Source organism: Sarcophilus harrisii, chromosome 2, assembly GCF_902635505.1.
Source record: "Sarcophilus harrisii chromosome 2, mSarHar1.11, whole genome shotgun sequence".
Taxonomy (NCBI): Eukaryota; Metazoa; Chordata; class Mammalia; order Dasyuromorphia; family Dasyuridae; genus Sarcophilus; species Sarcophilus harrisii.
The window spans coordinates 17284644-17297733 of NC_045427.1; the positions used below are offsets into that span (position 1 = coordinate 17284644).

General features: G+C 34.8%; 1 protein-coding gene across 1 annotated transcript in view; it reads right to left on the reverse strand.

Annotated features, from left to right (window-relative positions):
* ADAM28 (ADAM metallopeptidase domain 28) overlaps positions 1-13090 on the reverse strand; it is a 73215-nt gene that overhangs the window by 29317 nt on the left and 30808 nt on the right. Inside the window, exons 6-9 of the mRNA XM_023495299.2 lie at positions 10143-10335; positions 6292-6354; positions 4044-4115; positions 1498-1667 (exon numbers count right to left, since the gene is read on the reverse strand). Coding sequence (XP_023351067.1) covers positions 1498-1667; positions 4044-4115; positions 6292-6354; positions 10143-10335 — 498 coding nt within the window. The remainder of the gene's footprint in view (positions 1-1497; positions 1668-4043; positions 4116-6291; positions 6355-10142; positions 10336-13090) is intronic.

A 13090-nucleotide genomic window follows, 5' to 3' on the forward strand; every position in this document is an offset into this window, starting at 1 on the left:
CTCCTTCTCCTTTCCCTTCTTCTCTCCTTCTACTTCTCTTCTCCTTCTCCTCTTCCTCTTTCTCCTCCTCCTCCTCCTCATCTTCTCCTTTTCCTTCTCCTCCTGCTCCTTTTCTTCCTCTTTTTCCTTTTCCTTCTCCTCCTCCTCCTCCTCCCCTCCCTCTTTAACCATTATATAACATTTTAAAGCTTATAATGGTTTTAATTACATACATATATATGTACATGTTTCTGTGTGTATGTATGAATGATCTAATTTGAACTACCAGCTACCTTGTGATGTAAGCATTTTTATTATCCTCACTTTGTGAAGCTAAATGACTCTACCAGTTTCAGCATTCTATCCACTGTGCCATCTAGCTGTCTCAATAACAACAGTATTTCTATAGCTAAAAGCACCCACAATTGGAGGCCTTTTATGTAATTATATTTCTGAAGCCTATGTAATAGTGGAAATATATCTAGCTCTTTAATATTTACTAAGAGCTTAGAATATATTTCACTGGTTTCTAAGAGAAACCTGGGAAGTCAGTTCTGTGGAGGTATTATTATGCCCATCTTCCAAATAAGTGTTAAATTTTAGTATTGGAGGTAGAATTTTAGCCCAAGTTTCCTCTAACTCAGGGCACTTCCCACCATTCCAGACTCCCTCTTACTCTCCATTCATGTGTTTGATAAATACATCCATAAATCCAAGACTCAATGAACATTCAGAAGAAGCCGCAGATTCACAGTCCAGGAAAGAAACATTTTTATGACTACCCTTTTGCATTTATGTGGGAGGGAAATTTTAAAAAAATACATAAAATTTAATGGACTAATTTTTTTTTAAGATTCCATGTAGAGACTCTGAACCATTCCTTCCTCAATCAGTACTCTGAATTTATAGTAAGTTAGGGACCTAAAGAGTAGGTTTCAATGAGCAAAAATTCTTTCCTTGCAAAAATTCAGAAAGCCATGTGTCAGATGACTGAATTTGAAGACTTGGGTTCTCACCAATTAATTTGTTTTCTCTCAGTCAAGACCATTGCCTTTATTTTTTTTTCCTTTTATTTTATATTCTGAACTCAACAAACATGAAACAAATTAGATATTTTTTCTATACCATTAGGAATAGAGAGGACCACATACAATCACTATTATAAATAGCTTTCTTTTCTTTTTACATATATAAATAATTCAACATGTAATACACACATACAAAGAGAGAGCGATACTGTTTTGTAAACTTTAGAATTATATAAAATTGCCAGCACTTATTAAATAATTATTATGAAAAAGTTAAAATTGTTAAATTATCCAGATATTCCCCAAATATCCAGGTACTAAAGAGTTAACTGACTGAGTAGTTGTTGCGACCCTTTCAAACTTACCTGATGAAGACATTAAATACTGTCTGTAAACATTTAAACACAACTTCTTTGGGCAAGATTTTTGCAAGTTTCTTTTTTAAATGCCTTGGGCAACCAGATTTATGCAGTGGACAATCGAAACTTACGTGATTAATTGGGCAACATCATGGCGCTTCATTTTAGGGAGAATGCCCCCTCGCCAATTTGAGAAATTCTCCAAAGTCACATTTGCATTAGGGCTTATTTTTATCTTATTTCCTTGTGTCCATATTTCCATCCCCACCAAAGCCACTTGGATATTGAGCTTTTTATACAGCTGTCAAAAGAAAGCATACTTTAGAACTAAGGAATTTAAACTTCTGATAACAGAGTAGTTATTCAGATTTGCAAAATTTTGCAGAAACTTTTATAAAATTGTATATCTTTCCATACATCCTTGTAAGATACATACTCTGAGCAATTATTTTGTTTATTCTTTGGTCTTTTAATGGCCTTATCAAAAGGCAAAAAGAAAAGACCTAGAGGAAAATTCCCAAAAGGTGCAGAATTTGCATGATGAATAAATGAAAAGATATGAACAAGACTCAAAAAGAATGGAGAGATGCATGGTTAGTTAATGGTTGGCATAGCTTAGAGAAGAAAAAGAAAGAAAGGGGAAGGAGGAAGGGAGAAGAGGAGGAAGAATAGAAGGAGGAGAAGAAAGAAACAAAGAAAGAAAGAGAAAGAAAAAAGAAAGAAAGAAAGAAGGAAGGAAAAGAGGAAGGAAGGAAGAAACAAACAAAAAAGAAAGAAAGAAAGAAAGAAAGAAAGAAAGAAAGAAAGAAAGAAAGAAAGAAAGAAAGAAAGAAAGAAGGAAAAGAGGAAGGAAGGAAGAAACAAACAAACAAAAAAGAAACAAAGAAAGAAAAAGGAAGGAAGAATAACAAGAACAAGAAGGAAAAGGAGAAGGAGGAAGAAGAGTAGATGAAGAAGATAGATTTGGAATTTATTGACAGCCCATATATTGTCTCTTTATCACCTTTGAATTTGAATAAATCATTTAAATTTTTGGATTCTCTATTTTGTTATTTGTAAAATCAAGTTGCTGGACTGGGTTTCCTCTGCCATCTCTTCCAGCTCTAAGTCTCTGATTCTCTAAATCGCTGGCTCTCAATCTCCTAGTTGAGTGAATGTGTGAGGTCCAGACATTCTACTTCCATAAACATCATTCATGAGATTGGCTAACCATTCGTTGAAGATGTTTGATGGATGCATTACTTTGGTTAAAAAATTGGACATAAGTCCTAAAGATCCTTACAGCTCTAGGAGTCTTAATTCTTCTGGTCACTTTGATGGAAGAATCAAGACGGGAATCTCATTAAATAATCAGTGTGGGGGACAGGCAGTACCCTAATTCAGTAATGTGCTTTGTTAGTCTATACCTCAGAGTTGTGCTATCAGGTTCCTTTACTAGTATAACTTTTTTTTTTGGTCAAAAGGATCAAGCAAATGAGGACAGTTCAATGAGCTTTACTTTACTAGAATGAATGCAAGTCAAAAAGCAAAGGATTATGACCGCCATTTTTGAATCTCTGATTTTATTATTACAGGATGATAAATCCACACACATATTTCCAGTTTCATTGGAAGATTGACATGGTCCTTACAAGTAGAAAATGAGTCGAAGAAATTAATTTTCAAAGAATCTTCAGATTTCATTAAGTCCAACCCTCCCACTTTGCAGAATGGGAAAACAAAGGCTCAATTTGGGTCTTAGATCTAGAGTTAGCCAAGACTTTAGATGTGATCTAATCCAATTATTTCATTTGAGGAAAGACTTAGCCAAGACTTTAGATGTCATCTAATCCAATTATTTCACTTGAGGAAATTGAAGCCTAATAAATTCAAGTTATTTATGTCAGATTATGCTGGTAATGAGAATTCAAGACAGATTATGAACCCAAGTCATGAAAATTTAGAGTAATACTTGAAATGGACCTTAGGAATATTAGGACCTTAGGACACACAGGTAATAGCAAATATCAGAGGCAGGATTTCAACAAAGTTCCTCCATCTCCTGAGTTAATGCTGTTCCTATTGTACGTCTTTGGCTCTTAATTCACTGTAATATCACCATGGCTGCTTAAGACTTAAGAAAAGAGATTCAGAACTTTAAAAAAAATCCTATTCTACATTCCTCCTTTAAAAACTGAGGCATGGAAAAGTAGCAAATACCCAAGATAAAGAAGGCCAAGCTTGGATTTAAACCAGATGCTTGACTCCCAAAGGGCAGTTTCCCCAATCCTATATGTTTCTTCCTTGGACATTAAAGTACAGAGTACCTGGTGATATTCCAATAGAAGTTTTCAAGGTAATTCAATAGTAGAGGCAGGTTTAAGAATCAGACCACAAATGGTTTGGGAATTTTTGTGGGGGCAGTATCTTGCAGATTGTGCTTTGAAAAAGATGGCACTGAATTTATGTTAGATTGACTATCAAACCACAATAACATTAACTGGAAGTGTCCTTTAGAGGCAATGAATATAAGATAAACCAGAAATTCCCTCTCTATCAGTGTTCATATGATGATGAATATGTTCATTCTGCTTCCCCTAATTGAACAGCAATAATGGGTATCCCTAACCTTTCTGAGAAACCATGAAAATGCCCTGGCAAACTGCATTCATTTTGACTTAAATAATACAAATCATACCATATTTACAAAGTTGACCATGTCAAACACCCTCTGTCTTATTTCTTCTGGATTTCGGTTGTACTTTCGGAACTGAAAAAAAAAAAGGAACAAGAGTGTCAATTTCAACAGAAACAAAATGGTGGACTCAACGTACCATACTTTGTGCTACATATACGTCTATCTATCCATCTCTTCATCCATCATCTATCTATCCATCTATCGGCAACAAGATGATATAATGAATAGAGATACATCGCCATGAGTTCAAATCTGTCCTGAGACACTAGTGTGACCCTGGGCAAATCATTTAACCGTGTTTGACTCAATTTCCTTATCTATAAAATGATCCAGAGAATCAAATGGCAGATCACTTCAATGTCTTTGCCAAGGAAGTGTCAGTCCCAAAGAATAAGAAATGTTTAAAATGAACATTATCTATCTATCCATCCATCCATTTATGCTTCATCTGGTCTTATAAGATTGTAAATAGTTAGAAGTGGGGACTGTATAATTTTTCTCTTTATGTCTCATACTTCTACCATAACATCTGTAATTTAATCAGGTTGGTAAATCTATTACATGGTTATCACCTTCCACTCATTCAGATGGAAACCAGCTTAAGGCTTAATGGATTACCATAGTCTGCCTTCTGAATCACATTCAGGTTTAAGGGCCACCCTAGGGTCATCCAGGTAGGAGATGTCAGAGAGAAGACAAAAACCTAGGTAATTCAACTACCACCATACATTATTCTACCATCTTTCAGATTTCTTTTAACACTCTGAATATAATAGGTATTTTATAAATCTTTGTTGAATTTATTGAATTCAACTTATGATAGTGTTCAAATTTCTTTCACAATCTTTAAATTTGTCTTATGAGAAAGAACTCTGGGAGATGACTAAAAACCATTACATTGAATTCCCAATCCCTATATTTATGCCCACCTGCATTTTTTATTTCCTTCACAAGCTAATTGTACAATATTTCAGAGTCTGATTCTTTTTGTACAGCAAAATAACGGTTTGGTCATGTATACTTATTGTATATCTAATTTATATTTTAATATATTTAACATCTACTAGTCATCCTGCCATCTGGGGGAGGGGTGGGGAGTAAGAGGTGAAAAATTGGAACAAGAGGTTTGGCAATTGTTAATGCTGTAAAGTTACCCATACATATAACCTGTAAATAAAAGGCTATTAAATAAATAAATAAATTTGTCTCATGAAACTTAATTCCCCAGTATGAGGCAGTATGGAAAGTATTGCCTCTGAAATGCTACATTTCCACCTTGCTTTTACTATAATATTCCTGGACAAAGCACTTTAGTCTTCTGGGCTTCAAGTTCTCCAAATATGAGATATAAGATTTGGATGAGTTGAGAGGCACAGAATGAGGATAAAGGGAGAAGGGAAAGAAACACAAAGAGAGACAGACAGACAAATGACAAATGACTTGGGAATTTTTGTGGGGACAGCATCTTGCAGACAAACAGAGAAAGAGATGAGAGAGACACAGAGATAAAGACAAATAGATAGAGATGGAGACAGAGAGACAGAGACAGACAGAGACAGAGACACAGAGATAGAGACAGAGATAATTGTATTTGGAATTGGTAGGACTGGGTCCAAACTTTAGTTTTGTGTCATGCTATCTAAGTGATTTTGGACTAGTTCTTTCACTTTTCAAGTCTTAGGTTTCTCATCAATGGAAAGAAAGGTTATATATGTATATATTACATTCTATATATAGTAGAATATGTTATATATATATATATATAATGTTATATGTGTATTATATTTACATTTGTGATAATATATAGTATGTTAATCATAAATGTATATAAATCATACATTGTACAGACAATTCAAATATATAATTGAAAATCTGAATCTACAGCATTGGGGACCATTGCCAACTGAAAAATCAAACGAAAAAATGAGAGTGCATATCTATCAATATAATGGCAACAAAAAAATATAAGATTAATGGAAAAAGAAAATGAGAGTTTGAAAAAAAAAACAGCCACCTGTTTTTCTTAGTCCCATAGATGATGTAAGGAAAGTACACTAACTCCAGGTTATCAGCTCAGTGTTCAAGTTGACCTTTTTCTCCTTAGAACAATTGGTGCCTAGGTGACACAAAACCCTTTCTCCCTTTTAACAAGGCAAACAACACTTTTCCCTTTGTTCTCTCAGGAGCTGTGTAAATTATTTTCTTTATAAGGGAATTAACCAGAACATTGCTTTATCTGAATACTCACCACTTTATTATCCAGAACCAAATAGTACTCGATACATTTCTTTTGATTCATGTCTTCTAGTTTCTAACAAGAGATATAAAGAGGAAATTATTAATATGCTATATATCATCCCAGTGCTTTGATAGGAACACCTGCACCTGTTTATAATTCGACAACATGACTCAACAAACATCTCTTTTCCTCAAATAACAAGTATCGACAAGTTTCCAAGTCATATGAGCAACAAGATGGAGGACTAGGCATTTTCTCTCATCTCCTGACCTCTCAAACTTCCCTAAAATATAAATTATGTTTTAAAGATAAAGTGACTTCAGTTGTCTCCATGGTCTAGGACACCAAGAATCTAAAAAATATGAACTGAAGGCTTCTAAGAAGATATATCAAAAGTTAAATCAAAAACAACAGAAGGAACATGGCCTCCAAATGTAATAAGTGAGTTCATTTCATCAATGGGAAAAAAAAAGAATGTTCAAGAGCAAAAAAGCGTTTGAAACATTTTTAGAAAGAAAACCAGAGCTGAAGAGATTGTTTCTTAAACAACCTAAACAATAGAAATTTAGGAAGAGTGAACAAATGCAGCAGTCAAAAATATTAGCAGTAATATCAGGACAATGGAGAAACCAATAGCAAAGCAAAACTCTAGTTGAGGAAATATCAAGAGACGGGTGGGAAGCATTGTAGACAGAACCTGGTAATACTTTTTCTTACAGGTGAGTCAATGATTTTTTAAAATCACATTATAATATAGGAGGATACATGAAAAAAGAGGAGGGGGGATAGAGAGGAGGATACAGACCACCATGGTCAAATCAAGAGTTAGTGATGAGGGTAAGGGAGCCCTGTGGTATTAGAAATTAGAAAAAAACCTATAGGAGAATAGATGAGGATGAGGTAGGGGGTGGGGAGGATTGAAAACAAAATTAAAGGAAGGAAGTTTTACTTTGGTAGTGGGAGAGACTTCCACTGATAAATGTACCTATGGGTGAAGAAAGATGGTCTGAGAAAGAAAATGGAAACTTATTCGGGCAGTGACTTGTGGGATTTGGTATCCAAAAATTCTACTCATGCTACATTAGGAGATACATACTTGGATTCCTTGAATACAGCCGGAACCTCAGGGAATGGGGGAACATCAATACAGAGAGGGCATTGGGAGAAAATAGGAAAAGAAAAATAACCACAGGAGGGTATAGGTCAATGGGAGGCCAAATAATGAAAAATGTGATCAGGGAATGTGGGCCACCCTAGGACATTGTCCTCTCTAGCACCTATGGTAACTGGAATTGTTTTAGGAGTAAGATAAAAAGGGAAAGGAGTATTCACAGAGCAAATGCTACTTGGCATTCACAGAAACCACCTACATGGGAGAGCCTAGAATGGACACTTTGGAATCTTTGATTATGTAAGGAATATAGAGAAAAATAAAGAGATTAGGCAATTATAGGATGAAGAGACAATGAATAATGAAGAGAGTGAAATCATTTTGGGAAAGGAGTATAAAAAGGAAATTTTAAAAACTAATAAACAAGACTATTGGAGGGAAGAAAAGGAAGGCAAATATTGACTGAGAAAAGGTGGAAGAGGGAAGAGAATTATATAACATAATAAAAGAAAGAGGAAAAAAGGAACTAATAATAAAAATCCCAAAGGGAAAGTAATAACAAATGAGAGAGAGAGAGAGAGAGAGAGAGAGAGAGAAAGAGAGAGAGAGAGAGAGAGAGAGAGAGAGAGATCAAAGTTGGAGAAGAGGGCCAATGGAAAAAGTGCTTTATAAAAAAAAAATAAGGTAAAATAACTGAAGGAAGTGTAATATTTACATGAGATGAGAGAAAATCATAACTTGAAAAAAATATTAGAAACAGATGGAAAAAATATAAATCTAACATAGATTTACATGTAAATGGTTTAAACAATTCAACAAAATAAGAAAAAAGGAGATTTGGATAAGAAAGCAAACCCCACAATTTCTTTCTTCCAAGAAATTTATTTCAAAAATAAAAACATACATAAAATAAAACTGAGAGGATAGAAAAAAATTATTATGCATTAAATGCACAAAAATAAGACAGGAGTTGCAATGACACTATCCGACAATGCAAAATCAAATATTCAAAAATGAAAAAATGAATAAATAAACAAGAAAAAGAATTATAGATAGCAAAACATTTTCAGTAATAAACTTATATTTCCCAGATGCTTTAACATCCAAATTCACAAAGAAAACCTTTTTTTTTTTTTGAGCTACAAGAACACATAGAGAGTAACACAATAGTGATAGCAAACCTCAATATACTTCTCAGATTTGGATGTCTAATATGAAGATAAACAAAAAGGAAAATTTGCAACTGAATTTAATAAGTCTCTGCTATGTGCCAAGGGCTGAGAATATAATGACCAAATAAAAATAAGTTCTGATTTCAACAAACCTGCATTCTACAGGAGGAATCAAATGCATATCTGTGGATAGCTGAATATAAAATAAATATGGAGCATTTAATCATACACTTACAATGTAGACATTTGTTTATTTATTTTCCCATCTCATTTGAGATTTTGCACAATATATTGCATATAGTTAGGGCTCAATCCAAGATTAACCTTAGGTAAACTTTGAAGTTCTTGGAGAATATCCTCTGTTTTTTTTTTTCTTCCCACTATGTCCCTTGTTTCACCTAATTGACTACTCAAGACTCATCCTCTCTAGACTCGTCTTCTCCAGGTTCATCCTACCCAGACTCTCTTTAAACTTCTCTCTAGTTCCTCCTTTTCCAAGATTCCTCCTGTGTTGCTTTTCACCAAGGAATCATTCTCAGTCAATTGTGAAATTTAGCAGTCCCTCATGAACTAACTCTTGCCAAGGTAGTAAATTAAAATTCATTACCCTTCCCATGGACATCTTCAATTAAATGTGAGACAATTCCCTAATCAAGAAGTAACAAGGTGGAAGTAACAAGGGTGGAATTTAAATTATAAATGACAAATAGTTAGAGTGTTAAGAAATAATATTAGGGGCTCTCCCCATCACTTGGGCTAAGATGAATGCATTCCAGATGAAAACATATTTCTTAGACTTGTACAAATGAAATGTCAATATAAAAAATGTGAGAACATATACATATATATGTACACAATTTATATATTGTGAATATATTAATATGTAATACATAATATATAAATGTATTACATATTAATATATTCACGGTATACACAATTTATATGTACTACACACAAACCATATAGCACCATTTAAATCACAGATGGATGCATAATCTATAGACTATTTTTCATGGAATTTTTTATATTACATGTTCATGCCCATATCTAGATTAACTAACTATGAAGGGCCTCATCATTCTACTTATTCTCCCTCCATTTTCCTGACCTTTAAGAAGGAAATAAAATAATAAAAAAAATCGTAGAATTAAAGCTAAAAACAAATATCAAAAGTCCTTTAGTCCAACCTGATCATTTTTCAGATAAGAAAATTGAAATCCGGAAAGATTAACTTATCTGGGATCATATAGTTAGTAAATAATGATTTGGGATTTAGCCAACAACCAACTGATCATCATGTACAATCTGTACAATTTTCTCAATATTATTATTCTCAATAATGTTAAGACAGTTATTATTACTGACTCTTAAATCTGTTAATCTCAATGGTAATAGTCTGATCAAATGGGCTGTTAGGTTGGCTGCCATTGTGGTTGTCAGTTGCGGTCCCAGCATAACCAGGAAAGTTTGGGTGAGTTAGGATAACTCTGTTGCCCTTAAGGATTGTTTTGACTGATTCCTTTCTGAACTGAGCATAATACATGGCAGGGGTAGGGAGGGAGAAGCATGATACTTACCACAGCATTATTCCCTGATCTTACAGTTTTCTCCAAGACCAGATCTTCTTCTATCGTATCCACTCCACAGGATGTCTCAGGAAGGTTCTGTTCCTGACTTTCATATGTGTATAGAGCATGCTCTTGCTCTTCCTGCTCTGCCAGCCCCAATGGTTCAATTAAGTACCTTTGTTCCTGATGTTCAAAGAATCCCCTGAAAGACATCAGAGCCAAGCTTTCCTCAAACATTGATTGATAGTTGGGTTTTAAGGAGAGATTCTTGGCCAATGGATTCTCAGAGCAAGAAGGGACCTCAAGCACATACACCTCATACACAGAAAGGAATTCTTCTATAGCATAGCCAACAAGTGATCCCCCACTGCCAGCCTCTTCTTGAGAACTCTGATAAAGTACAATTCTGGACCTCCCAAGAAAGTCAAGGGATCTTTGTTTTCCTTACATCAAGTCTAAACTTCTCTCTTCAACTTCCCCCATGGATCTTGGCTCTATCCTCAGGGTCCAAAAGTCCTAAAATAAACCTTTGTCTTTAATAGAGCCCTTCAAATACTTGAAAACAGATGTGAAGCCATGTCCACCAGTGCCACTACATTTCTTCTTTGGGATAAACATTCCCGGTTCCTTTAAACAAATCTCATATACCACAGACGTCAGATATCCTGGTTTGGCACCAAATTGTCAATAGCCTTCTAATGGCTCTGGAAACCAAATGGACTTAAAGAAAGCACTTGAACAAACTCTGTGACTTCAGCCAGGTACTTAGATGCACTCTTTGGCCCTGTGGGCTCATCTGTGTGGTGACCAAATCTTCATCGTAAGATGATGGGCCACTGAGACAAATCTATAGGCAACATTAGATTCATCATCACTCATCAGAAAAAGATTTTCTTTGTCTGGTTTTGACAAGTTTTAGAAAAATTTCTGTCACATCATGTATATATTCTCTCCCTCTGCTTACCACCCAGAGAAAAGAGCTGTAGATTCCTCTTTTGGATCACTGGATGCTTCAGCATCCCCGAGAAAGAGAGGATTCAACCATTACTGCTTCACTCTGCTTTCTCAGATCCTTCTTGGATTACTACTCTCCTTACACTCTCTGGGAAGCCACACTCCTAATCCTTGAAGGAAATGTACCTGCTTCTGGCTACAACAGATATTCTTAACCTGAGATTCCTGAACAGAGGATGTATGTACACGTGTGTGTGTGTGTGTGTGTGTGTGTGCGTGTGTGCACGTGCGCGCGCACAAAAGTCTGTTTCAGTATAGTTGGTTTCCTTTGTGATCTTATGTACTCTATTCATTGCAATCAATATTTATTATTTACTGGATCCTTGGTGGTACACCAAGCAACTAATGGATAAAGTGTTGAGTCCAGAGTCAGAAAGCCTCAGACACTTACTAACTATATGAACTTGGACAAGTCTCTTAACCCTATTTCTTTCAGTTATTTCATCTGTAGAGTGAGTGGGAGAAAATAATGGCAAATGATTCCAGTATCTCTGCCAATGAGAGCTTAAAAGAGGTCACAAAGAGTAAGAAATGACTGAAATGACTGAACAGCAAGAGTAGCACACTGGATAAAAAATGGGACTTGACGTCAGGATAATCAGTTCAAATCTGGTGTCAGATACTTTCTAGCCCTGTGATGCTGGGTAAGTCATGTAACCACTGATTGCTTCAGTTTCCTCATCTGTAAAATGGAGATAATAATAACATCTACCTGTCAGGATATTGTGTGTAACAACTGAGATAATATTTCTAAGGCATTTAGCCTGGCACATATTAAATGCTATGTAAATATTAGCTATTATTATAATTTTAAGACTGGGTCTGTAGGCTTCACCAGGATTTCCAAGAAGTCTCTTACACAAAACAAATTAAGAAGCTATGACATAGATTATCTAACACCCTGGTGTTTAAGAGAATCTAAAATTGCTTCTTAACTCAAGGTTCACAGTGATTCTTCTTCCTTTTCTCCTTCATGTTCTTCTATTGTTCTATTCTATAAACTCCTAATATGGGTCAAAATTCTCCCTCTTCTGCTTTTTTTTTTTTTTTTTTTTTTGCTTTCACATTAAAAGTCTTTTTTTGCTCTCTTTTTCTAAGAAAATACAATCACCCATGAGTGTGTGAATAGGCATTTCTCAGGCCCCTTTGCTTTCTCTCCAAAGAAAGGATCAACCTATACCTTGAGATAGATAATAATTACTTGTTCTATATGGTTTACTATTAATTTCTCCCCATACTTCACACATAAAAGATCATCAATCCTCATCTTTCTTTTTAGTTGTTCTTGTAGCCAACCTGGTTGTTTTTCCTACTCATCTAATTACTTTCCATATCATTTTGTAAATCCTTGATAAAAAGCTCAACCAATGAAGCCTTCTCTAATCCAATTAATATTTGAAGGTTATCAACAAAATGCTTTGAATGTATTCTCCTAGTTTTCTTTACTTGCACTGTATGACTGGCTGGCCTTACTTCTCCAACTGTATTTTAAATGACTTATCATATTCAAATCATCAAGGAAAACATACTATTGCCAGCTTTCTTTGGCCACACATCTCTATACTGCTCTTTGGGTCATCCATGATAGTAATCATCCTAAAATGGTGGTGTTCATATCTTATTCAGAGCTTATATTCCATTGCAAGGAGAATATTCATTCAACACACTAATGTTTACAATTAGGTGGGTAAAGATATTCTTTCTGCTGACCCAAATCAAGTGTTCAAACATGAATTTCTGAAGACATGATAACAAACAGATTGATTGATGAGCAGGAAAGTAAGGATTTGCCTAAGGGAGTATACACGCACCAATGACAATGCATAAAGAACTCACTAACCAATAAGGAAAAGACAGATAAACAGGATGCAAACAAAGTATAACATGACACTATAAAAGTATAATTTTGAGCACTAAAAATAAAACTAACTGAATCTAGTGAA